The following is a 23,678-nucleotide window of genomic DNA, read 5'->3' on the forward strand; positions in this document are numbered from 1 at the left end:
CGGCTGCTGTATTGCTGAGCAGCCACACAGGGGAAGAAGGGCTTGAGGAGGCTTTGCCCAATGCTCCCCTCCACGAACACAAAGGCGAGAGGCCTCAAGGTCCCAAGCATGAACAGGAGCAACAGAGAACCTCAGCTTGCCCTCTCACCCTTCCCTGTCCTCTGCCACCGCACCCTGCACCCCCCAGGTCCAGGCACCCACACCCCTGCACGCAGCCCAGTGGGACTGGGTTCTCCAGTCCCTTCGCAGTGGTATCCAGAGACAGGACAAGACAACGGGCACCAGTTGAAAGAAAAGAACCTCTCCCTAACTGCAGTACAAAGCTTGTTTATTTGAAGGGAGGTCGAGCTAGGGAACAGATTGCCCAGAGGGGTTCCGGAGGCTCCGTCCGTCGCGATCATCAGAGCCTGACTGGATGCAGCCCTGGGCAGTCTGCTCTGGCTGACCCCGCTCCAGCAGCGGGCTTGGACTAGGTGATCTCCAGAGGTCCCTTCCCTCCTCCTCAAATCCATGATTTGTCATGAGAGGAGACGACAGGAGCAGTTCCTGCCTCAGCCGGAGCTGTGAGGCTGCCTTGATCCTGTTCGCTGCCACTGCCAGAGTCGGAGACAACCCAGGTTGCGACTGTCCCGCTGCCACCGTCCAGGTGCCCCTCGGCAGCCACACAACCACCACCTCGAGGGCCTTCTGTGTGCCTGGGCTCTTTGCGCTGCCCCGGCAGGTGTTGGTCGGGGGCGAGCGCTGCATTTCCCTTCCTGGTAGGATGTGCTACCAGGCCCCGCGCCTGGCACGGCTGCGGGTCCTGCTCCGGGATCGGCTCCTCCTTGAGGAGGGCAGGACGTCCCGTTCGGACCTCGGAGCTCGGCCCTCACCGTCATTGGGATCCCTGCTCCGCCACTGCCGTCGGCTGCTGTGGGCCCCTGAGCGCTCCCACCCAGCTTGGCCCCCGGTGCTGCGGGACCTGCTCCGGGATCGGCTCCTTGTGGCGCGCCGTTGCCTGGAGGAATCCCGGCCTGCAAGCGGGCGGAGCTGGCTCCTCCCTGAGGAGGGCAGGACGTCCTGTTCGGACCTTGGAGCTCGGCCATTATTGGGATCCCTACTGCTGCACTGCCCCTGCCCCTGCCCTGTCATGGAGTCATGGGCCGCAGTGCCTGGGTGCCCCGCGTGGACTTGCTGGCCTCGCCTGGGGGACCTGCTCTGTTGCTTCTCCCAGACATGGGGACGGTCCGTGTCCCTGCTCCGCCACTGCCATCGGCTGCGGTGAGCCTGTGAGCACTCCCACCCAGCTTGGCCCCCGGTGCTGCGGGACCTGCTCCGGGATCAGCTCCTTGTGGCGCGCCGTTGCCTGGAGGAATCCCGGCCTGCAAGCGGGCGGCGCTGGCTCCTCCCGGAGAAGACCGGGACGTCCTGTTCGGACCTTGGAGCTCGGCCATTATTGGGATCCCTACTGCTGCACTGCCCCTGCCCCTGCCCTGTCATGGAGTCATGGGCCGCAGTGCCTGGGTGCCCCGCGTGGACTTGCTGGCCTCGCCTGGGGGACCTGCTCTGTTGCTTCTCCCAGACATGGGGACGGTCCGTGTCCCTGCTCCGCCACTGCCATCGGCTGCGGTGAGCCTGTGAGCACTCCCACCCAGCTTGGCCCCCGGTGCTGCGGGACCTGCTCCGGGATCGGCTCCTCCTTGAGGAGGGCAGGACGTCCCGTTCAGACCTTGGAGGTCGGCCCTCATCACTGGGATCCCTGCTCCGCCATCGCTGTCTGCTGCGGTGGGCCCATGAGCGCTCCCACCCAGCTTGGCCCCCAGTGCTGGGGGACCTGCGCCGGGATTGGCTCCTCCTTGAGGAGGGCAGGACGTCCCGTTCAGACCTTGGAGCTCGGCCATCATCGGGATCCCTGCTCTGCCACCGCTGTTGGCTGCTGTGGGCCCGTGAGCACTCCGACCCAGCTTGGCCCCCAGTGCTGGGGGACCTGCGCCAGGATTGGCTCCTTGTTGCGTGCTGTTGCCTGGAGCAATCCAGGCCTGCCCACAGGCAGCGCTGGCTCCTGCTTGAGGAGGGCAGGATGTCCTGTTCTGGCCTTGGAACTCGGCCGTCATCCTGAGCAGCATCCTGAGCCCTTCTCTGCTGCCACATCCCGCTTCTCAAGGAGTTGTAGCCCTGGGTGTGCTGAGCCCATCTGTGGCCATCCTGGTGCTGCCTCGGGAACGTGTTTTGGCCCCTCTCTGGGGCCCCGGTGTGGCCACCACCACGGTGCTGGTGCTGCCTCAGGGACGTGTTTTGGCCCCTCTCTGGGGCCCCGGTGTGGCCACCACCACGGTGCTGGTGCTGCCTCAGGGACGTGTTTTGGCCCCTCTCTGGGGCCCCGGTGTGGCCACCACCACGGTGATGGTGCTGCCTCGGGGACGTGTTTTGGCCCCTCTCTGGGGCCCCGGTGTGGCCACCACCACGGTGATGGTGCTGCCTCGGGGACGTGTTTTGGCCCCTCTCTGGGGCCCCGGTGTGGCCACCACCACGGTTTCTGCTGGGAGAGCTGCGGTGCTGGTGGCCCTCTGGAGATCTCCTTTCCGCAGAGCGGCGTTGAGATCTCATTCTCATGACGCTACACACCTCATAGTTGTTACCTACCAGCTTGCGGAAGACGTAGTGAGCAGGCTGCCGGCAGATTGGGCACTCGGCTTTTATGCGGGCCCAGTTCTGTATGCAAGGAAAACAGAAGCGGTGCTTGCACCAGATCATGTAGGCTTCGTTGTTGATGGTGTCCAGGCAGATTGGGCACTTTGAGTCCTCAGAGGCACCCAGCGGCGCGGCAGGGGAAGAGGTGCCCTGTTCTGCCGAGTCCTCCTCTGACCCCATCTCGCACTGCGAACGAAAGAGGGACAAAGCTCGTGAGCTGCCCTGGAGACGCAACCTGCAGGACGCAGCAAAGATGCTGAAGAGGTGCCTGCTCTGCCTGGGGGCCGTGCTTGTGCTGCCACAAACACCAGGGATTGTCCTGGAGCAGACGAGTGACACCAGGGGCACCTCGGTGTGCTCCTGCTCTGCGGGCGGGACGGTGACCGACCTCTGGGACACGTGCGGGCAGGAATTGGGTGTGCAGGAAAGCGGTTCCCAGCCTCGCAGGGAGAGCAGCACGAGGCTGGGGACGCGGCAGGTTGGGACCGGTGCCCCGGGTAGTTTTCAGCCTCAGCTGTCACCCTGTGGCACAGGAATGGGAGGGAGCATGGTGACCTGCCTGGGGGGAGCCCCTGCCACCGCCAGCCCTGAGAGGTCCCCCTGGCCCTAAGCAGCCCCGTACCTGTTGGCGTCGTCTGGTCCTGAGGAGGATGGCCCCGACAGCCAGGAGCAGGATGCCGAGGCCGAGGAGACAGCTGCTGCCGCTCATCGTGCAGAGTCCGTCACGGACACACTGAGGCTTGCGGGGTGCCGGCGCCTCTTTTATAGGGACACGGCAGTGAGGTCACAGCCGTGCGGCTGGGGACACCTTTGTGAGGTCACAGCCGTGCGGCTGGGGACACCTTTGTGAGGTCACAGCTGTGCGGCTGGGGACACCTTTGTGAGGTCACAGCCGTGCGGCTGGGGACACCTTTGTGAGGTCACAGCTGTGTGGCTGGGGACACCTTTGTGATGTTGCAGCCCTGGATGACACCGGGACAATGCTCGACCCCAACGCAGGTACAAGCTCCGTCCTGCAGCCGCCCAGGGCACGCTGCTGCGGCCTGGCTGGGGCTGCCATTGCGGAGAGGCCAGGAGCCGCTATCCTGCCTTCCCAATTCCTGTCTGCACGTGTCCGAGAGGTCGGTCACCGTCCCGCCCTGAGAAGGGCAGAGGTTTGACCAGAAGTTTGAGAAACGAGAAAAAGTAGAGGAGCCTCTGGTGCGACAAAATTTGCTTTAACTGTTGGTCAGACCTGAAGTGGTGAGGCAGCTGGACTAGATGACGGTTGTAGGTCCCGTCCAACTGATCTGATCTGATCTTTCTATTCTGTTCTGTTCTGTTCTATTCTGTTCTGTTCAGGGACTGCCTGGTGGTTAAGAGACTTGAGGACAACTACCTGAAGTTGCCAAGGGCGCAGAGAGGATCTGCCGGACAGGGACGCCAGCAGGGCCCGGGGCACCGGTCCCGACCTGCTGCGTCCCCAGCCTCGTGCTGCTCTCGCTCTGAGGCTGGGAACCGCTTTCCTGCGTACCCAATTCCTGCCCGCAGCTGTCGCAGAGGTCAGTCGCCATCCCGCCCGCAGAGCAGGAGCACACCGAGGTGCCCCTGGTGTCACTCGTCTGCTCCAGGACAATCCCTGGTGTTTGTGGCAGCACAAGCACGGCCCCCAGGCAGAGCAGGCACCTCTTCAGCATCTTTGCTGCTTCCTGCATGTTGCGTCTCCAGGGCAGCTCACGAGCTTTGTCCCTCTTTCGTTCGCAGTGCGAGATGGGGTCAGAGGAGGACTCGGCAGAACAGGGCACCTCTTCCCCTGCTGCTGGCACCAGCCAGGTGCCCCAGGCCGCGCCACCGGATGCCTCTGAGGACGCAAACTGCCCAATCTGCCAGGCCAGGCTAGGGCCAAAGGTGTGGGGCTTTGTGGGAAACGAATGACCCAGCCTGGCTCGCGTTTGTGTCACCAAACACACTTCTCTGCGGGGACGAGCACCAAAGAGATCCATCTCCAGAGGCTTCGTTCAGAAGCCCTGCGGAGACGCTGCCTGTCGTGGTTTAACCCCAGCCAGCAACTAAGCACCACGCAGCCGCTCACTCACTCCCCCCCATCCAGTGGGATGGGGGAGAAAATCAGGAAAAAAGAAGTAAAACTCCTGGGTTGAGATAAGAACAGAAAAGAAGAAACTAATGATGATAATGATAACACTAATAAAATGGCAACAGTAGTAATAAAAGGATTGGAATGTACAAATGATGCACAGGGCAATTGCTCACCACCCGCCGACCGACACCCCGCCAGTCCCTCAGCAGCGATTCCCCGCCCCCACACCCAGTTCCTACACTAGATGGGACGGCCCATGGTATGGAATACACCGTTGGCCAGTTTGGGTCAGGTGCCCTGGTTGTGTCCTGTGCCAACTTCTTGTGCCCTGGCTGGGCATGAGAAGCTGAAAAATCCTTGACGTTAGTCTAAACAATACTGAGCAACAACTGAAAACATCAGTGTTATCAACATTCTTTGCATACTGAACTCAAAACACAGCACTGTACCAGCTACTAGGAAGACAGTTAACTCCATCCCAGCTGAAAGCAGGACACTGGTCCTTGTTAGAAAACGCTCATTGACCTTGTCTCAGGGCAGATGGCTCAGACAGGTCCAATGAATGAGACTCTGCAAACAGTCCAAGGTCAGGATCTGCCTGGAGATTAAGAGACTTGAGGAAAACTACCTGGAGGTTAATGACTGCGTTTTGTGTTTTTCACAAAGCCCCACACCTTTGGCCCTAACCAGCAGGGCTACGGTGCACCGGTTATCCCCTGTCCCTTGGAAATACTGGCTTACTCGCAGGATGTTGCACCCAAGGCTCCTTTTCTTTTTCATGATTCCGAAAGCCCAGGTTATTTTTTTATTCCTGTGCTTTGGGCTTTCCCCAGAAGCATGTCCTGCTTCCATCTCCTTTCCTGGCTTGATGAAAGCGCTAACGCAGCAGTTTCTCTAAGGGCTCTGCCCCACGCAGAGCTCCGGGGAAGAAGGGCTTTGTGGAGGAGCCTCCCTCGTGTTCCCCTCCACCAACACAAAGGCGAGAGGCCTCAAGGTCCCAAGCATGAACAGGAGCAACAGAGAACCTCAGCTTGCCCTCTCACCCTTCCCTGTCCTCTGCCACCGCACCCTGCACCCCCCAGGTCCAGGCACCCACACCCCTGCACGCAGCCCAGTGGGACTGGGTTCTCCAGTCCCTTCGCAGTGGTATCCAGAGACAGGACAAGACAACGGGCACCAGTTGAAAGAAAAGAACCTCTCCCTAACTGCAGTACAAAGCTTGTTTATTTGAAGGGAGGTCGAGCTAGGGAACAGATTGCCCAGAGGGGTTCCGGAGGCTCCGTCCGTCGCGATCATCAGAGCCTGACTGGATGCAGCCCTGGGCAGTCTGCTCTGGCTGACCCCGCTCCAGCAGCGGGCTTGGACTAGGTGATCTCCAGAGGTCCCTTCCCTCCTCCTCAAATCCATGATTTGTCATGAGAGGAGACGACAGGAGCAGTTCCTGCCTCAGCCGGAGCTGTGAGGCTGCCTTGATCCTGTTCGCTGCCACTGCCAGAGTCGGAGACAACCCAGGTTGCGACTGTCCCGCTGCCACCGTCCAGGTGCCCCTCGGCAGCCACACAACCACCACCTCGAGGGCCTTCTGTGTGCCTGGGCTCTTTGCGCTGCCCCGGCAGGTGTTGGTCGGGGGCGAGCGCTGCATTTCCCTTCCTGGTAGGATGTGCTACCAGGCCCCGCGCCTGGCACGGCTGCGGGTCCTGCTCCGGGATCGGCTCCTCCTTGAGGAGGGCAGGACGTCCCGTTCGGACCTCGGAGCTCGGCCCTCACCGTCATTGGGATCCCTGCTCCGCCACTGCCGTCGGCTGCTGTGGGCCCCTGAGCGCTCCCACCCAGCTTGGCCCCCGGTGCTGCGGGACCTGCTCCGGGATCGGCTCCTTGTGGCGCGCCGTTGCCTGGAGGAATCCCGGCCTGCAAGCGGGCGGAGCTGGCTCCTCCCTGAGGAGGGCAGGACGTCCTGTTCGGACCTTGGAGCTCGGCCATTATTGGGATCCCTACTGCTGCACTGCCCCTGCCCCTGCCCTGTCATGGAGTCATGGGCCGCAGTGCCTGGGTGCCCCGCGTGGACTTGCTGGCCTCGCCTGGGGGACCTGCTCTGTTGCTTGTCCCAGACATGGGGACGGTCCGTGTCCCTGCTCCGCCACTGCCATCGGCTGCGGTGAGCCTGTGAGCACTCCCACCCAGCTTGGCCCCCGGTGCTGCGGGACCTGCTCCGGGATCGGCTCCTTGTGGCGCGCCGTTGCCTGGAGGAATCCCGGCCTGCAAGCGGGCGGCGCTGGCTCCTCCCGGAGAAGACCGGGACGTCCTGTTCGGACCTTGGAGCTCGGCCATTATTGGGATCCCTACTGCTGCACTGCCCCTGCCCCTGCCCTGTCATGGAGTCATGGGCCGCAGTGCCTGGGTGCCCCGCGTGGACTTGCTGGCCTCGCCTGGGGGACCTGCTCTGTTGCTTCTCCCAGACATGGGGACGGTCCGTGTCCCTGCTCCGCCACTGCCATCGGCTGCGGTGAGCCTGTGAGCACTCCCACCCAGCTTGGCCCCCGGTGCTGCGGGACCTGCTCCGGGATCGGCTCCTCCTTGAGGAGGGCAGGACGTCCCGTTCAGACCTTGGAGGTCGGCCCTCATCACTGGGATCCCTGCTCCGCCATCGCTGTCTGCTGCGGTGGGCCCATGAGCGCTCCCACCCAGCTTGGCCCCCAGTGCTGGGGGACCTGCGCCGGGATTGGCTCCTCCTTGAGGAGGGCAGGACGTCCCGTTCAGACCTTGGAGCTCGGCCATCATCGGGATCCCTGCTCTGCCACCGCTGTTGGCTGCTGTGGGCCCGTGAGCACTCCGACCCAGCTTGGCCCCCAGTGCTGGGGGACCTGCGCCAGGATTGGCTCCTTGTTGCGTGCTGTTGCCTGGAGCAATCCAGGCCTGCCCACAGGCAGCGCTGGCTCCTGCTTGAGGAGGGCAGGATGTCCTGTTCTGGCCTTGGAACTCGGCCGTCATCCTGAGCAGCATCCTGAGCCCTTCTCTGCTGCCACATCCCGCTTCTCAAGGAGTTGTAGCCCTGGGTGTGCTGAGCCCATCTGTGGCCATCCTGGTGCTGCCTCGGGAACGTGTTTTGGCCCCTCTCTGGGGCCCCGGTGTGGCCACCACCACGGTGCTGGTGCTGCCTCAGGGACGTGTTTTGGCCCCTCTCTGGGGCCCCGGTGTGGCCACCACCACGGTGCTGGTGCTGCCTCAGGGACGTGTTTTGGCCCCTCTCTGGGGCCCCGGTGTGGCCACCACCACGGTGATGGTGCTGCCTCGGGGACGTGTTTTGGCCCCTCTCTGGGGCCCCGGTGTGGCCACCACCACGGTTTCTGCTGGGAGAGCTGCGGTGCTGGTGGCCCTCTGGAGATCTCCTTTCCGCAGAGCGGCGTTGAGATCTCATTCTCATGACGCTACACACCTCATAGTTGTTACCTACCAGCTTGCGGAAGACGTAGTGAGCAGGCTGCCGGCAGATTGGGCACTCGGCTTTTATGCGGGCCCAGTTCTGTATGCAAGGAAAACAGAAGCGGTGCTTGCACCAGATCATGTAGGCTTCGTTGTTGATGGTGTCCAGGCAGATTGGGCACTTTGAGTCCTCAGAGGCACCCAGCGGCGCGGCAGGGGAAGAGGTGCCCTGTTCTGCCGAGTCCTCCTCTGACCCCATCTCGCACTGCGAACGAAAGAGGGACAAAGCTCGTGAGCTGCCCTGGAGACGCAACCTGCAGGACGCAGCAAAGATGCTGAAGAGGTGCCTGCTCTGCCTGGGGGCCGTGCTTGTGCTGCCACAAACACCAGGGATTGTCCTGGAGCAGACGAGTGACACCAGGGGCACCTCGGTGTGCTCCTGCTCTGCGGGCGGGACGGTGACCGACCTCTGGGACACGTGCAGGCAGGAATTGGGTGTGCAGGAAAGCGGTTCCCAGCCTCGCAGGGAGAGCAGCACGAGGCTGGGGACGCGGCAGGTTGGGACCGGTGCCCCGGGTAGTTTTCAGCCTCAGCTGTCACCCTGTGGCACAGGAATGGGAGGGAGCATGGTGACCTGCCTGGGGGGAGCCCCTGCCACCGCCAGCCCTGAGAGGTCCCCCTGGCCCTAAGCAGCCCCGTACCTGTTGGCGTCGTCTGGTCCTGAGGAGGATGGCCCCGACAGCCAGGAGCAGGATGCCGAGGCCGAGGAGACAGCTGCTGCCGCTCATCGTGCAGAGTCCGTCACGGACACACTGAGGCTTGCGGGGTGCCGGCGCCTCTTTTATAGGGACACGGCAGTGAGGTCACAGCCGTGCGGCTGGGGACACCTTTGTGAGGTCACAGCCGTGCGGCTGGGGACACCTTTGTGAGGTCACAGCTGTGCGGCTGGGGACACCTTTGTGAGGTCACAGCCGTGCGGCTGGGGCCACCTTTGTGAGGTCACAGCTGTGTGGCTGGGGACACCTTTGTGATGTTGCAGCCCTGGATGACACCGGGACAATGCTCGACCCCAACGCAGGTACAAGCTCCGTCCTGCAGCCGCCCAGGGCACGCTGCTGCGGCCTGGCTGGGGCTGCCATTGCGGAGAGGCCAGGAGCCGCTATCCTGCCTTCCCAATTCCTGTCTGCACGTGTCCGAGAGGTCGGTCACCGTCCCGCCCTGAGAAGGGCAGAGGTTTGACCAGAAGTTTGAGAAACGAGAAAAAGTAGAGGAGCCTCTGGTGCGACAAAATTTGCTTTAACTGTTGGTCAGACCTGAAGTGGTGAGGCAGCTGGACTAGATGACGGTTGTAGGTCCCGTCCAACTGATCTGATCTGATCTTTCTATTCTGTTCTGTTCTGTTCTATTCTGTTCTGTTCAGGGACTGCCTGGTGGTTAAGAGACTTGAGGACAACTACCTGAAGTTGCCAAGGGCGCAGAGAGGATCTGCCGGACAGGGACGCCAGCAGGGCCCGGGGCACCGGTCCCGACCTGCTGCGTCCCCAGCCTCGTGCTGCTCTCGCTCTGAGGCTGGGAACCGCTTTCCTGCGTACCCAATTCCTGCCCGCAGCTGTCGCAGAGGTCAGTCGCCATCCCGCCCGCAGAGCAGGAGCACACCGAGGTGCCCCTGGTGTCACTCGTCTGCTCCAGGACAATCCCTGGTGTTTGTGGCAGCACAAGCACGGCCCCCAGGCAGAGCAGGCACCTCTTCAGCATCTTTGCTGCTTCCTGCATGTTGCGTCTCCAGGGCAGCTCACGAGCTTTGTCCCTCTTTCGTTCGCAGTGCGAGATGGGGTCAGAGGAGGACTCGGCAGAACAGGGCACCTCTTCCCCTGCTGCTGGCACCAGCCAGGTGCCCCAGGCCGCGCCACCGGATGCCTCTGAGGACGCAAACTGCCCAATCTGCCAGGCCAGGCTAGGGCCAAAGGTGTGGGGCTTTGTGGGAAACGAATGACCCAGCCTGGCTCGCGTTTGTGTCACCAAACACACTTCTCTGCGGGGACGAGCACCAAAGAGATCCATCTCCAGAGGCTTCGTTCAGAAGCCCTGCGGAGACGCTGCCTGTCGTGGTTTAACCCCAGCCAGCAACTAAGCACCACGCAGCCGCTCACTCACTCCCCCCCATCCAGTGGGATGGGGGAGAAAATCAGGAAAAAAGAAGTAAAACTCCTGGGTTGAGATAAGAACAGAAAAGAAGAAACTAATGATGATAATGATAACACTAATAAAATGGCAACAGTAGTAATAAAAGGATTGGAATGTACAAATGATGCACAGGGCAATTGCTCACCACCCGCCGACCGACACCCCGCCAGTCCCTCAGCAGCGATTCCCCGCCCCCACACCCAGTTCCTACACTAGATGGGACGGCCCATGGTATGGAATACACCGTTGGCCAGTTTGGGTCAGGTGCCCTGGTTGTGTCCTGTGCCAACTTCTTGTGCCCTGGCTGGGCATGAGAAGCTGAAAAATCCTTGACGTTAGTCTAAACAATACTGAGCAACAACTGAAAACATCAGTGTGTTATCAACATTCTTTGCATACTGAACTCAAAACACAGCACTGTACCAGCTACTAGGAAGACAGTTAACTCCATCCCAGCTGAAAGCAGGACACTGGTCCTTGTTAGAAAACGCTCATTGACCTTGTCTCAGGGCAGATGGCTCAGACAGGTCCAATGAATGAGACTCTGCAAACAGTCCAAGGTCAGGATCTGCCTGGAGATTAAGAGACTTGAGGAAAACTACCTGGAGGTTAATGACTGCGTTTTGTGTTTTTCACAAAGCCCCACACCTTTGGCCCTAACCAGCAGGGCTACGGTGCACCGGTTATCCCCTGTCCCTTGGAAATACTGGCTTACTCGCAGGATGTTGCACCCAAGGCTCCTTTTCTTTTTCATGATTCCGAAAGCCCAGGTTATTTTTTTATTCCTGTGCTCTGGGCTTTCCCCAGAAGCATGTCCTGCTTCCATCTCCTTTCCTGGCTTGATGAAAGCGCTAACGCAGCAGTTTCTCTAAGGGCTCTGCCCCACGCAGAGCTCCGGGGAAGAAGGGCTTTGTGGAGGAGCCTCCCTCGTGTTCCCCTCCACCAACACAAAGGCGAGAGGCCTCAAGGTCCCAAGCATGAACAGGAGCAACAGAGAACCTCAGCTTGCCCTCTCACCCTTCCCTGTCCTCTGCCACCGCACCCTGCACCCCCCAGGTCCAGGCACCCACACCCCTGCACGCAGCCCAGTGGGACTGGGTTCTCCAGTCCCTTCGCAGTGGTATCCAGAGACAGGACAAGACAACGGGCACCAGTTGAAAGAAAAGAACCTCTCCCTAACTGCAGTACAAAGCTTGTTTATTTGAAGGGAGGTCGAGCTAGGGAACAGATTGCCCAGAGGGGTTCCGGAGGCTCCGTCCGTCGCGATCATCAGAGCCTGACTGGATGCAGCCCTGGGCAGTCTGCTCTGGCTGACCCCGCTCCAGCAGCGGGCTTGGACTAGGTGATCTCCAGAGGTCCCTTCCCTCCTCCTCAAATCCATGATTTGTCATGAGAGGAGACGACAGGAGCAGTTCCTGCCACAGCCGGAGCTGTGAGGCTGCCTTGATCCTGTTCGCTGCCACTGCCAGAGTCGGAGACAACCCAGGTTGCGACTGTCCCGCTGCCACCGTCCAGGTGCCCCTCGGCAGCCACACAACCACCACCTCGAGGGCCTTCTGTGTGCCTGGGCTCTTTGCGCTGCCCCGGCAGGTGTTGGTCGGGGGCGAGCGCTGCATTTCCCTTCCTGGTAGGATGTGCTACCAGGCCCCGCGCCTGGCACGGCTGCGGGTCCTGCTCCGGGATCGGCTCCTCCTTGAGGAGGGCAGGACGTCCCGTTCGGACCTCGGAGCTCGGCCCTCACCGTCATTGGGATCCCTGCTCCGCCACTGCCGTCGGCTGCTGTGGGCCCCTGAGCGCTCCCACCCAGCTTGGCCCCCGGTGCTGCGGGACCTGCTCCGGGATCGGCTCCTTGTGGCGCGCCGTTGCCTGGAGGAATCCCGGCCTGCAAGCGGGCGGAGCTGGCTCCTCCCTGAGGAGGGCAGGACGTCCTGTTCGGACCTTGGAGCTCGGCCATTATTGGGATCCCTACTGCTGCACTGCCCCTGCCCCTGCCCTGTCATGGAGTCATGGGCCGCAGTGCCTGGGTGCCCCGCGTGGACTTGCTGGCCTCGCCTGGGGGACCTGCTCTGTTGCTTGTCCCAGACATGGGGACGGTCCGTGTCCCTGCTCCGCCACTGCCATCGGCTGCGGTGAGCCTGTGAGCACTCCCACCCAGCTTGGCCCCCGGTGCTGCGGGACCTGCTCCGGGATCGGCTCCTTGTGGCGCGCCGTTGCCTGGAGGAATCCCGGCCTGCAAGCGGGCGGAGCTGGCTCCTCCCGGAGAAGACCGGGACGTCCTGTTCGGACCTTGGAGCTCGGCCATTATTGGGATCCCTACTGCTGCACTGCCCCTGCCCCTGCCCTGTCATGGAGTCATGGGCCGCAGTGCCTGGGTGCCCCGCGTGGACTTGCTGGCCTCGCCTGGGGGACCTGCTCTGTTGCTTCTCCCAGACATGGGGACGGTCCGTGTCCCTGCTCCGCCACTGCCATCGGCTGCGGTGAGCCTGTGAGCACTCCCACCCAGCTTGGCCCCCGGTGCTGCGGGACCTGCTCCGGGATCGGCTCCTCCTTGAGGAGGGCAGGACGTCCCGTTCAGACCTTGGAGGTCGGCCCTCATCACTGGGATCCCTGCTCCGCCATCGCTGTCTGCTGCGGTGGGCCCATGAGCGCTCCCACCCAGCTTGGCCCCCAGTGCTGGGGGACCTGCGCCGGGATTGGCTCCTCCTTGAGGAGGGCAGGACGTCCCGTTCAGACCTTGGAGCTCGGCCATCATCGGGATCCCTGCTCTGCCACCGCTGTTGGCTGCTGTGGGCCCGTGAGCACTCCGACCCAGCTTGGCCCCCAGTGCTGGGGGACCTGCGCCAGGATTGGCTCCTTGTTGCGTGCTGTTGCCTGGAGCAATCCAGGCCTGCCCACAGGCAGCGCTGGCTCCTGCTTGAGGAGGGCAGGATGTCCTGTTCTGGCCTTGGAACTCGGCCGTCATCCTGAGCAGCATCCTGAGCCCTTCTCTGCTGCCACATCCCGCTTCTCAAGGAGTTGTAGCCCTGGGTGTGCTGAGCCCATCTGTGGCCATCCTGGTGCTGCCTCGGGAACGTGTTTTGGCCCCTCTCTGGGGCCCCGGTGTGGCCACCACCACGGTGCTGGTGCTGCCTCAGGGACGTGTTTTGGCCCCTCTCTGGGGCCCCGGTGTGGCCACCACCACGGTGCTGGTGCTGCCTCAGGGACGTGTTTTGGCCCCTCTCTGGGGCCCCGGTGTGGCCACCACCACGGTGATGGTGCTGCCTCGGGGACGTGTTTTGGCCCCTCTCTGGGGCCCCGGTGTGGCCACCACCACGGTTTCTGCTGGGAGAGCTGCGGTGCTGGTGGCCCTCTGGAGATCTCCTTTCCGCAGAGCGGCGTTGAGATCTCATTCTCATGACGCTACACACCTCATAGTTGTTACCTACCAGCTTGCGGAAGACGTAGTGAGCAGGCTGCCGGCAGATTGGGCACTCGGCTTTTATGCGGGCCCAGTTCTGTATGCAAGGAAAACAGAAGCGGTGCTTGCACCAGATCATGTAGGCTTCGTTGTTGATGGTGTCCAGGCAGATTGGGCACTTTGAGTCCTCAGAGGCACCCAGCGGCGCGGCAGGGGAAGAGGTGCCCTGTTCTGCCGAGTCCTCCTCTGACCCCATCTCGCACTGCGAACGAAAGAGGGACAAAGCTCGTGAGCTGCCCTGGAGACGCAACCTGCAGGACGCAGCAAAGATGCTGAAGAGGTGCCTGCTCTGCCTGGGGGCCGTGCTTGTGCTGCCACAAACACCAGGGATTGTCCTGGAGCAGACGAGTGACACCAGGGGCACCTCGGTGTGCTCCTGCTCTGCGGGCGGGACGGTGACCGACCTCTGGGACACGTGCGGGCAGGAATTGGGTGTGCAGGAAAGCGGTTCCCAGCCTCGCAGGGAGAGCAGCACGAGGCTGGGGACGCGGCAGGTTGGGACCGGTGCCCCGGGTAGTTTTCAGCCTCAGCTGTCACCCTGTGGCACAGGAATGGGAGGGAGCATGGTGACCTGCCTGGGGGGAGCCCCTGCCACCGCCAGCCCTGAGAGGTCCCCCTGGCCCTAAGCAGCCCCGTACCTGTTGGCGTCGTCTGGTCCTGAGGAGGATGGCCCCGACAGCCAGGAGCAGGATGCCGAGGCCGAGGAGACAGCTGCTGCCGCTCATCGTGCAGAGTCCGTCACGGACACACTGAGGCTTGCGGGGTGCCGGCGCCTCTTTTATAGGGACACGGCAGTGAGGTCACAGCCGTGCGGCTGGGGACACCTTTGTGAGGTCACAGCCGTGCGGCTGGGGACACCTTTGTGAGGTCACAGCTGTGCGGCTGGGGACACCTTTGTGAGGTCACAGCCGTGCGGCTGGGGCCACCTTTGTGAGGTCACAGCTGTGTGGCTGGGGACACCTTTGTGATGTTGCAGCCCTGGATGACACCGGGACAATGCTCGACCCCAACGCAGGTACAAGCTCCGTCCTGCAGCCGCCCAGGGCACGCTGCTGCGGCCTGGCTGGGGCTGCCATTGCGGAGAGGCCAGGAGCCGCTATCCTGCCTTCCCAATTCCTGTCTGCACGTGTCCGAGAGGTCGGTCACCGTCCCGCCCTGAGAAGGGCAGAGGTTTGACCAGAAGTTTGAGAAACGAGAAAAAGTAGAGGAGCCTCTGGTGCGACAAAATTTGCTTTAACTGTTGGTCAGACCTGAAGTGGTGAGGCAGCTGGACTAGATGACGGTTGTAGGTCCCGTCCAACTGATCTGATCTGATCTTTCTATTCTGTTCTGTTCTGTTCTATTCTGTTCTGTTCAGGGACTGCCTGGTGGTTAAGAGACTTGAGGACAACTACCTGAAGTTGCCAAGGGCACAGAGAGGATCTGCCGGACAGGGACGCCGGCAGGGCCCGGGGCACCGGTCCCGACCTGCTGCGTCCCCAGCCTCGTGCTGCTCTCGCTGTGAGGCTGGGAACCGCTTTCCTGCGTACCCAATTCCTGCCCGCAGCTGTCGCAGAGGTCAGTCGCCATCCCGCCCGCAGAGCAGGAGCACACCGAGGTGCCCCTGGTGTCACTCGTCTGCTCCAGGACAATCCCTGGTGTTTGTGGCAGCACAAGCACGGCCCCCAGGCAGAGCAGGCACCTCTTCAGCATCTTTGCTGCTTCCTGCATGTTGCGTCTCCAGGGCAGCTCACGAGCTTTGTCCCTCTTTCGTTCGCAGTGCGAGATGGGGTCAGAGGAGGACTCGGCAGAACAGGGCACCTCTTCCCCTGCTGCTGGCACCAGCCAGGTGCCCCAGGCCGCGCCACCGGATGCCTCTGAGGACGCAAACTGCCCAATCTGCCAGGCCAGGCTAGGGCCAAAGGTGTGGGGCTTTGTGGGAAACAAATGACCCAGCCTGGCTCGCGTTTGTGTCACCAAACACACTTCTCTGCGGGGACGAGCACCAAAGAGATCCATCTCCAGAGGCTTCGTTCAGAAGCCCTGCGGAGACGCTGCCTGTCGTGGTTTAACCCCAGCCAGCAACTAAGCACCACGCAGCCGCTCACTCACTCCCCCCCATCCAGTGGGATGGGGGAGAAAATCAGGAAAAAAGAAGTAAAACTCCTGGGTTGAGATAAGAACAGAAAAGAAGAAACTAATGATGATAATGATAACACTAATAAAATGGCAACAGTAGTAATAAAAGGATTGGAATGTACAAATGATGCACAGGGCAATTGCTCACCACCCGCCGACCGACACCCCGCCAGTCCCTCAGCAGCGATTCCCCGCCCCCACACCCAGTTCCTACACTAGATGGGACGGCCCATGGTATGGAATACACCGTTGGCCAGTTTGGGTCAGGTGCCCTGGTTGTGTCCTGTGCCAACTTCTTGTGCCCTGGCTGGGCATGAGAAGCTGAAAAATCCTTGACGTTAGTCTAAACAATACTGAGCAACAACTGAAAACATCAGTGTGTTATCAACATTCTTTGCATACTGAACTCAAAACACAGCACTGTACCAGCTACTAGGAAGACAGTTAACTCCATCCCAGCTGAAAGCAGGACACTGGTCCTTGTTAGAAAACGCTCATTGACCTTGTCTCAGGGCAGATGGCTCAGACAGGTCCAATGAATGAGACTCTGCAAACAGTCCAAGGTCAGGATCTGCCTGGAGATTAAGAGACTTGAGGAAAACTACCTGGAGGTTAATGACTGCGTTTTGTGTTTTTCACAAAGCCCCACACCTTTGGCCCTAACCAGCAGGGCTACGGTGCACCGGTTATCCCCTGTCCCTTGGAAATACTGGCTTACTCGCAGGATGTTGCACCCAAGGCTCCTTTTCTTTTTCATGATTCCGAAAGCCCAGGTTATTTTTTTATTCCTGTGCTCTGGGCTTTCCCCAGAAGCATGTCCTGCTTCCATCTCCTTTCCTGGCTTGATGAAAGCGCTAACGCAGCAGTTTCTCTAAGGGCTCTGCCCCACGCAGAGCTCCGGGGAAGAAGGGCTTTGTGGAGGAGCCTCCCTCGTGTTCCCCTCCACCAACACAAAGGCGAGAGGCCTCAAGGTCCCAAGCATGAACAGGAGCAACAGAGAACCTCAGCTTGCCCTCTCACCCTTCCCTGTCCTCTGCCACCGCACCCTGCACCCCCCAGGTCCAGGCACCCACACCCCTGCACGCAGCCCAGTGGGACTGGGTTCTCCAGTCCCTTCGCAGTGGTATCCAGAGACAGGACAAGACAACGGGCACCAGTTGAAAGAAAAGAACCTCTCCCTAACTGCAGTACAAAGCTTGTTTATTTGAAGGGAGGTCGAGCTAGGGAACAGATTGCCCAGAGGGGTTCCGGAGGCTCCGTCCGTCGCGATCATCAGAGCCTGACTGGATGCAGCCCTGGGCAGTCTGCTCTGGCTGACCCCGCTCCAGCAGCGGGCTTGGACTAGGTGATCTCCAGAGGTCCCTTCCCTCCTCCTCAAATCCATGATTTGTCATGAGAGGAGACGACAGGAGCAGTTCCTGCCACAGCCGGAGCTGTGAGGCTGCCTTGATCCTGTTCGCTGCCACTGCCAGAGTCGGAGACAACCCAGGTTGCGACTGTCCCGCTGCCACCGTCCAGGTGCCCCTTGGCAGCCACACAACCACCACCTCGAGGGCCTTCTGTGTGCCTGGGCTCTTTGCGCTGCCCCGGCAGGTGTTGGTCGGGGGCGAGCGCTGCATTTCCCTTCCTGGTAGGATGTGCTACCAGGCCCCGCGCCTGGCACGGCTGCGGGTCCTGCTCCGGGATCGGCTCCTCCTTGAGGAGGGCAGGACGTCCCGTTCGGACCTCGGAGCTCGGCCCTCACCGTCATTGGGATCCCTGCTCCGCCACTGCCGTCGGCTGCTGTGGGCCCCTGAGCGCTCCCACCCAGCTTGGCCCCCGGTGCTGCGGGACCTGCTCCGGGATCGGCTCCTTGTGGCGCGCCGTTGCCTGGAGGAATCCCGGCCTGCAAGCGGGCGGAGCTGGCTCCTCCCTGAGGAGGGCAGGACGTCCTGTTCGGACCTTGGAGCTCGGCCATTATTGGGATCCCTACTGCTGCACTGCCCCTGCCCCTGCCCTGTCATGGAGTCATGGGCCGCAGTGCCTGGGTGCCCCGCGTGGACTTGCTGGCCTCGCCTGGGGGACCTGCTCTGTTGCTTGTCCCAGACATGGGGACGGTCCGTGTCCCTGCTCCGCCACTGCCATCGGCTGCGGTGAGCCTGTGAGCACTCCCACCCAGCTTGGCCCCCGGTGCTGCGGGACCTGCTCCGGGATCGGCTCCTTGTGGCGCGCCGTTGCCTGGAGGAATCCCGGCCTGCAAGCGGGCGGCGCTGGCTCCTCCCGGAGAAGACCGGGACGTCCTGTTCGGACCTTGGAGCTCGGCCATTATTGGGATCCCTACTGCTGCACTGCCCCTGCCCCTGCCCTGTCATGGAGTCATGGGCCGCAGTGCCTGGGTGCCCCGCGTGGACTTGCTGGCCTCGCCTGGGGGACCTGCTCTGTTGCTTCTCCCAGACATGGGGACGGTCCGTGTCCCTGCTCCGCCACTGCCATCGGCTGCGGTGAGCCTGTGAGCACTCCCACCCAGCTTGGCCCCCGGTGCTGCGGGACCTGCTCCGGGATCGGCTCCTCCTTGAGGAGGGCAGGACGTCCCGTTCAGACCTTGGAGGTCGGCCCTCATCACTGGGATCCCTGCTCCGCCATCGCTGTCTGCTGCGGTGGGCCCATGAGCGCTCCCACCCAGCTTGGCCCCCAGTGCTGGGGGACCTGCGCCGGGATTGGCTCCTCCTTGAGGAGGGCAGGACGTCCCGTTCAGACCTTGGAGCTCGGCCATCATCGGGATCCCTGCTCTGCCACCGCTGTTGGCTGCTGTGGGCCCGTGAGCACTCCGACCCAGCTTGGCCCCCAGTGCTGGGGGACCTGCGCCAGGATTGGCTCCTTGTTGCGTGCTGTTGCCTGGAGCAATCCAGGCCTGCCCACAGGCAGCGCTGGCTCCTGCTTGAGGAGGGCAGGATGTCCTGTTCTGGCCTTGGAACTCGGCCGTCATCCTGAGCAGCATCCTGAGCCCTTCTCTGCTGCCACATCCCGCTTCTCAAGGAGTTGTAGCCCTGGGTGTGCTGAGCCCATCTGTGGCCATCCTGGTGCTGCCTCGGGAACGTGTTTTGGCCCCTCTCTGGGGCCCCGGTGTGGCCACCACCACGGTGCTGGTGCTGCCTCAGGGACGTGTTTTGGCCCCTCTCTGGGGCCCCGGTGTGGCCACCACCACGGTGCTGGTGCTGCCTCAGGGACGTGTTTTGGCCCCTCTCTGGGGCCCCGGTGTGGCCACCACCACGGTGATGGTGCTGCCTCGGGGACGTGTTTTGGCCCCTCTCTGGGGCCCCGGTGTGGCCACCACCACGGTTTCTGCTGGGAGAGCTGCGGTGCTGGTGGCCCTCTGGAGATCTCCTTTCCGCAGAGCGGCGTTGAGATCTCATTCTCATGACGCTACACACCTCATAGTTGTTACCTACCAGCTTGCGGAAGACGTAGTGAGCAGGCTGCCGGCAGATTGGGCACTCGGCTTTTATGCGGGCCCAGTTCTGTATGCAAGGAAAACAGAAGCGGTGCTTGCACCAGATCATGTAGGCTTCGTTGTTGATGGTGTCCAGGCAGATTGGGCACTTTGAGTCCTCAGAGGCACCCAGCGGCGCGGCAGGGGAAGAGGTGCCCTGTTCTGCCGAGTCCTCCTCTGACCCCATCTCGCACTGCGAACGAAAGAGGGACAAAGCTCGTGAGCTGCCCTGGAGACGCAACCTGCAGGACGCAGCAAAGATGCTGAAGAGGTGCCTGCTCTGCCTGGGGGCCGTGCTTGTGCTGCCACAAACACCAGGGATTGTCCTGGAGCAGACGAGTGACACCAGGGGCACCTCGGTGTGCTCCTGCTCTGCGGGCGGGACGGTGACCGACCTCTGGGACACGTGCGGGCAGGAATTGGGTGTGCAGGAAAGCGGTTCCCAGCCTCGCAGGGAGAGCAGCACGAGGCTGGGGACGCGGCAGGTTGGGACCGGTGCCCCGGGTAGTTTTCAGCCTCAGCTGTCACCCTGTGGCACAGGAATGGGAGGGAGCATGGTGACCTGCCTGGGGGGAGCCCCTGCCACCGCCAGCCCTGAGAGGTCCCCCTGGCCCTAAGCAGCCCCGTACCTGTTGGCGTCGTCTGGTCCTGAGGAGGATGGCCCCGACAGCCAGGAGCAGGATGCCGAGGCCGAGGAGACAGCTGCTGCCGCTCATCGTGCAGAGTCCGTCACGGACACACTGAGGCTTGCGGGGTGCCGGCGCCTCTTTTATAGGGACACGGCAGTGAGGTCACAGCCGTGCGGCTGGGGACACCTTTGTGAGGTCACAGCCGTGCGGCTGGGGACACCTTTGTGAGGTCACAGCTGTGCGGCTGGGGACACCTTTGTGAGGTCACAGCCGTGCGGCTGGGGCCACCTTTGTGAGGTCACAGCTGTGTGGCTGGGGACACCTTTGTGATGTTGCAGCCCTGGATGACACCGGGACAATGCTCGACCCCAACGCAGGTACAAGCTCCGTCCTGCAGCCGCCCAGGGCACGCTGCTGCGGCCTGGCTGGGGCTGCCATTGCGGAGAGGCCAGGAGCCGCTATCCTGCCTTCCCAATTCCTGTCTGCACGTGTCCGAGAGGTCGGTCACCGTCCCGCCCTGAGAAGGGCAGAGGTTTGACCAGAAGTTTGAGAAACGAGAAAAAGTAGAGGAGCCTCTGGTGCGACAAAATTTGCTTTAACTGTTGGTCAGACCTGAAGTGGTGAGGCAGCTGGACTAGATGACGGTTGTAGGTCCCGTCCAACTGATCTGATCTGATCTTTCTATTCTGTTCTGTTCTGTTCTATTCTGTTCTGTTCAGGGACTGCCTGGTGGTTAAGAGACTTGAGGACAACTACCTGAAGTTGCCAAGGGCACAGAGAGGATCTGCCGGACAGGGACGCCGGCAGGGCCCGGGGCACCGGTCCCGACCTGCTGCGTCCCCAGCCTCGTGCTGCTCTCGCTGTGAGGCTGGGAACCGCTTTCCTGCGTACCCAATTCCTGCCCGCAGCTGTCGCAGAGGTCAGTCGCCATCCCGCCCGCAGAGCAGGAGCACACCGAGGTGCCCCTGGTGTCACTCGTCTGCTCCAGGACAATCCCTGGTGTTTGTGGCAGCACAAGCACGGCCCCCAGGCAGAGCAGGCACCTCTTCAGCATCTTTGCTGCTTCCTGCATGTTGCGTCTCCAGGGCAGCTCACGAGCTTTGTCCCTCTTTCGTTCGCAGTGCGAGATGGGGTCAGAGGAGGACTCGGCAGAACAGGGCACCTCTTCCCCTGCTGCTGGCACCAGCCAGGTGCCCCAGGCCGCGCCACCGGATGCCTCTGAGGACGCAAACTGCCCAATCTGCCAGGCCAGGCTAGGGCCAAAGGTGTGGGGCTTTGTGGGAAACAAATGACCCAGCCTGGCTCGCGTTTGTGTCACCAAACACACTTCTCTGCGGGGACGAGCACCAAAGAGATCCATCTCCAGAGGCTTCGTTCAGAAGCCCTGCGGAGACGCTGCCTGTCGTGGTTTAACCCCAGCCAGCAACTAAGCACCACGCAGCCGCTCACTCACTCCCCCCCATCCAGTGGGATGGGGGAGAAAATCAGGAAAAAAGAAGTAAAACTCCTGGGTTGAGATAAGAACAGAAAAGAAGAAACTAATGATGATAATGATAACACTAATAAAATGGCAACAGTAGTAATAAAAGGATTGGAATGTACAAATGATGCACAGGGCAATTGCTCACCACCCGCCGACCGACACCCCGCCAGTCCCTCAGCAGCGATTCCCCGCCCCCACACCCAGTTCCTACACTAGATGGGACGGCCCATGGTATGGAATACACCGTTGGCCAGTTTGGGTCAGGTGCCCTGGTTGTGTCCTGTGCCAACTTCTTGTGCCCTGGCTGGGCATGAGAAGCTGAAAAATCCTTGACGTTAGTCTAAACAATACTGAGCAACAACTGAAAACATCAGTGTGTTATCAACATTCTTTGCATACTGAACTCAAAACACAGCACTGTACCAGCTACTAGGAAGACAGTTAACTCCATCCCAGCTGAAAGCAGGACACTGGTCCTTGTTAGAAAACGCTCATTGACCTTGTCTCAGGGCAGATGGCTCAGACAGGTCCAATGAATGAGACTCTGCAAACAGTCCAAGGTCAGGATCTGCCTGGAGATTAAGAGACTTGAGGAAAACTACCTGGAGGTTAATGACTGCGTTTTGTGTTTTTCACAAAGCCCCACACCTTTGGCCCTAACCAGCAGGGCTACGGTGCACCGGTTATCCCCTGTCCCTTGGAAATACTGGCTTACTCGCAGGATGTTGCACCCAAGGCTCCTTTTCTTTTTCATGATTCCGAAAGCCCAGGTTATTTTTTTATTCCTGTGCTCTGGGCTTTCCCCAGAAGCATGTCCTGCTTCCATCTCCTTTCCTGGCTTGATGAAAGCGCTAACGCAGCAGTTTCTCTAAGGGCTCTGCCCCACGCAGAGCTCCGGGGAAGAAGGGCTTTGTGGAGGAGCCTCCCTCGTGTTCCCCTCCACCAACACAAAGGCGAGAGGCCTCAAGGTCCCAAGCATGAACAGGAGCAACAGAGAACCTCAGCTTGCCCTCTCACCCTTCCCTGTCCTCTGCCACCGCACCCTGCACCCCCCAGGTCCAGGCACCCACACCCCTGCACGCAGCCCAGTGGGACTGGGTTCTCCAGTCCCTTCGCAGTGGTATCCAGAGACAGGACAAGACAACGGGCACCAGTTGAAAGAAAAGAACCTCTCCCTAACTGCAGTACAAAGCTTGTTTATTTGAAGGGAGGTCGAGCTAGGGAACAGATTGCCCAGAGGGGTTCCGGAGGCTCCGTCCGTCGCGATCATCAGAGCCTGACTGGATGCAGCCCTGGGCAGTCTGCTCTGGCTGACCCCGCTCCAGCAGCGGGCTTGGACTAGGTGATCTCCAGAGGTCCCTTCCCTCCTCCTCAAATCCATGATTTGTCATGAGAGGAGACGACAGGAGCAGTTCCTGCCACAGCCGGAGCTGTGAGGCTGCCTTGATCCTGTTCGCTGCCACTGCCAGAGTCGGAGACAACCCAGGTTGCGACTGTCCCGCTGCCACCGTCCAGGTGCCCCTCGGCAGCCACACAACCACCACCTCGAGGGCCTTCTGTGTGCCTGGGCTCTTTGCGCTGCCCCGGCAGGTGTTGGTCGGGGGCGAGCGCTGCATTTCCCTTCCTGGTAGGATGTGCTACCAGGCCCCGCGCCTGGCACGGCTGCGGGTCCTGCTCCGGGATCGGCTCCTCCTTGAGGAGGGCAGGACGTCCCGTTCGGACCTCGGAGCTCGGCCCTCACCGTCATTGGGATCCCTGCTCCGCCACTGCCGTCGGCTGCTGTGGGCCCCTGAGCGCTCCCACCCAGCTTGGCCCCCGGTGCTGCGGGACCTGCTCCGGGATCGGCTCCTTGTGGCGCGCCGTTGCCTGGAGGAATCCCGGCCTGCAAGCGGGCGGAGCTGGCTCCTCCCTGAGGAGGGCAGGACGTCCTGTTCGGACCTTGGAGCTCGGCCATTATTGGGATCCCTACTGCTGCACTGCCCCTGCCCCTGCCCTGTCATGGAGTCATGGGCCGCAGTGCCTGGGTGCCCCGCGTGGACTTGCTGGCCTCGCCTGGGGGACCTGCTCTGTTGCTTGTCCCAGACATGGGGACGGTCCGTGTCCCTGCTCCGCCACTGCCATCGGCTGCGGTGAGCCTGTGAGCACTCCCACCCAGCTTGGCCCCCGGTGCT

At 61.6% G+C, this 23,678-nt stretch overlaps 1 protein-coding gene across 1 annotated transcript; it reads right to left on the reverse strand.

The window, feature by feature from the left end:
• Positions 1-274: 274 nt before the first annotated feature.
• Positions 275-23,461, reverse strand: LOC126050772 (basic salivary proline-rich protein 3-like). Its single transcript, XM_049829092.1, has 5 exons — positions 23,230-23,461; positions 17,652-17,867; positions 12,074-12,289; positions 6,496-6,711; positions 275-1,069 (listed from the first exon to the last, which is right to left on the reverse strand). The coding sequence occupies exons 1-5, from the start codon at positions 23,459-23,461 to the stop codon at positions 552-554; spliced, it is 1,398 nt and encodes a 465-aa protein (XP_049685049.1). The 3' UTR covers positions 275-551.
• Between the last annotated feature and the right edge of the window lie 217 nt (positions 23,462-23,678).

The sequence above is a fragment of the Accipiter gentilis genome, chromosome 26 (assembly GCF_929443795.1).
Source record: "Accipiter gentilis chromosome 26, bAccGen1.1, whole genome shotgun sequence".
In the NCBI taxonomy this organism is placed as follows: Eukaryota; Metazoa; Chordata; class Aves; order Accipitriformes; family Accipitridae; genus Astur; species Astur gentilis.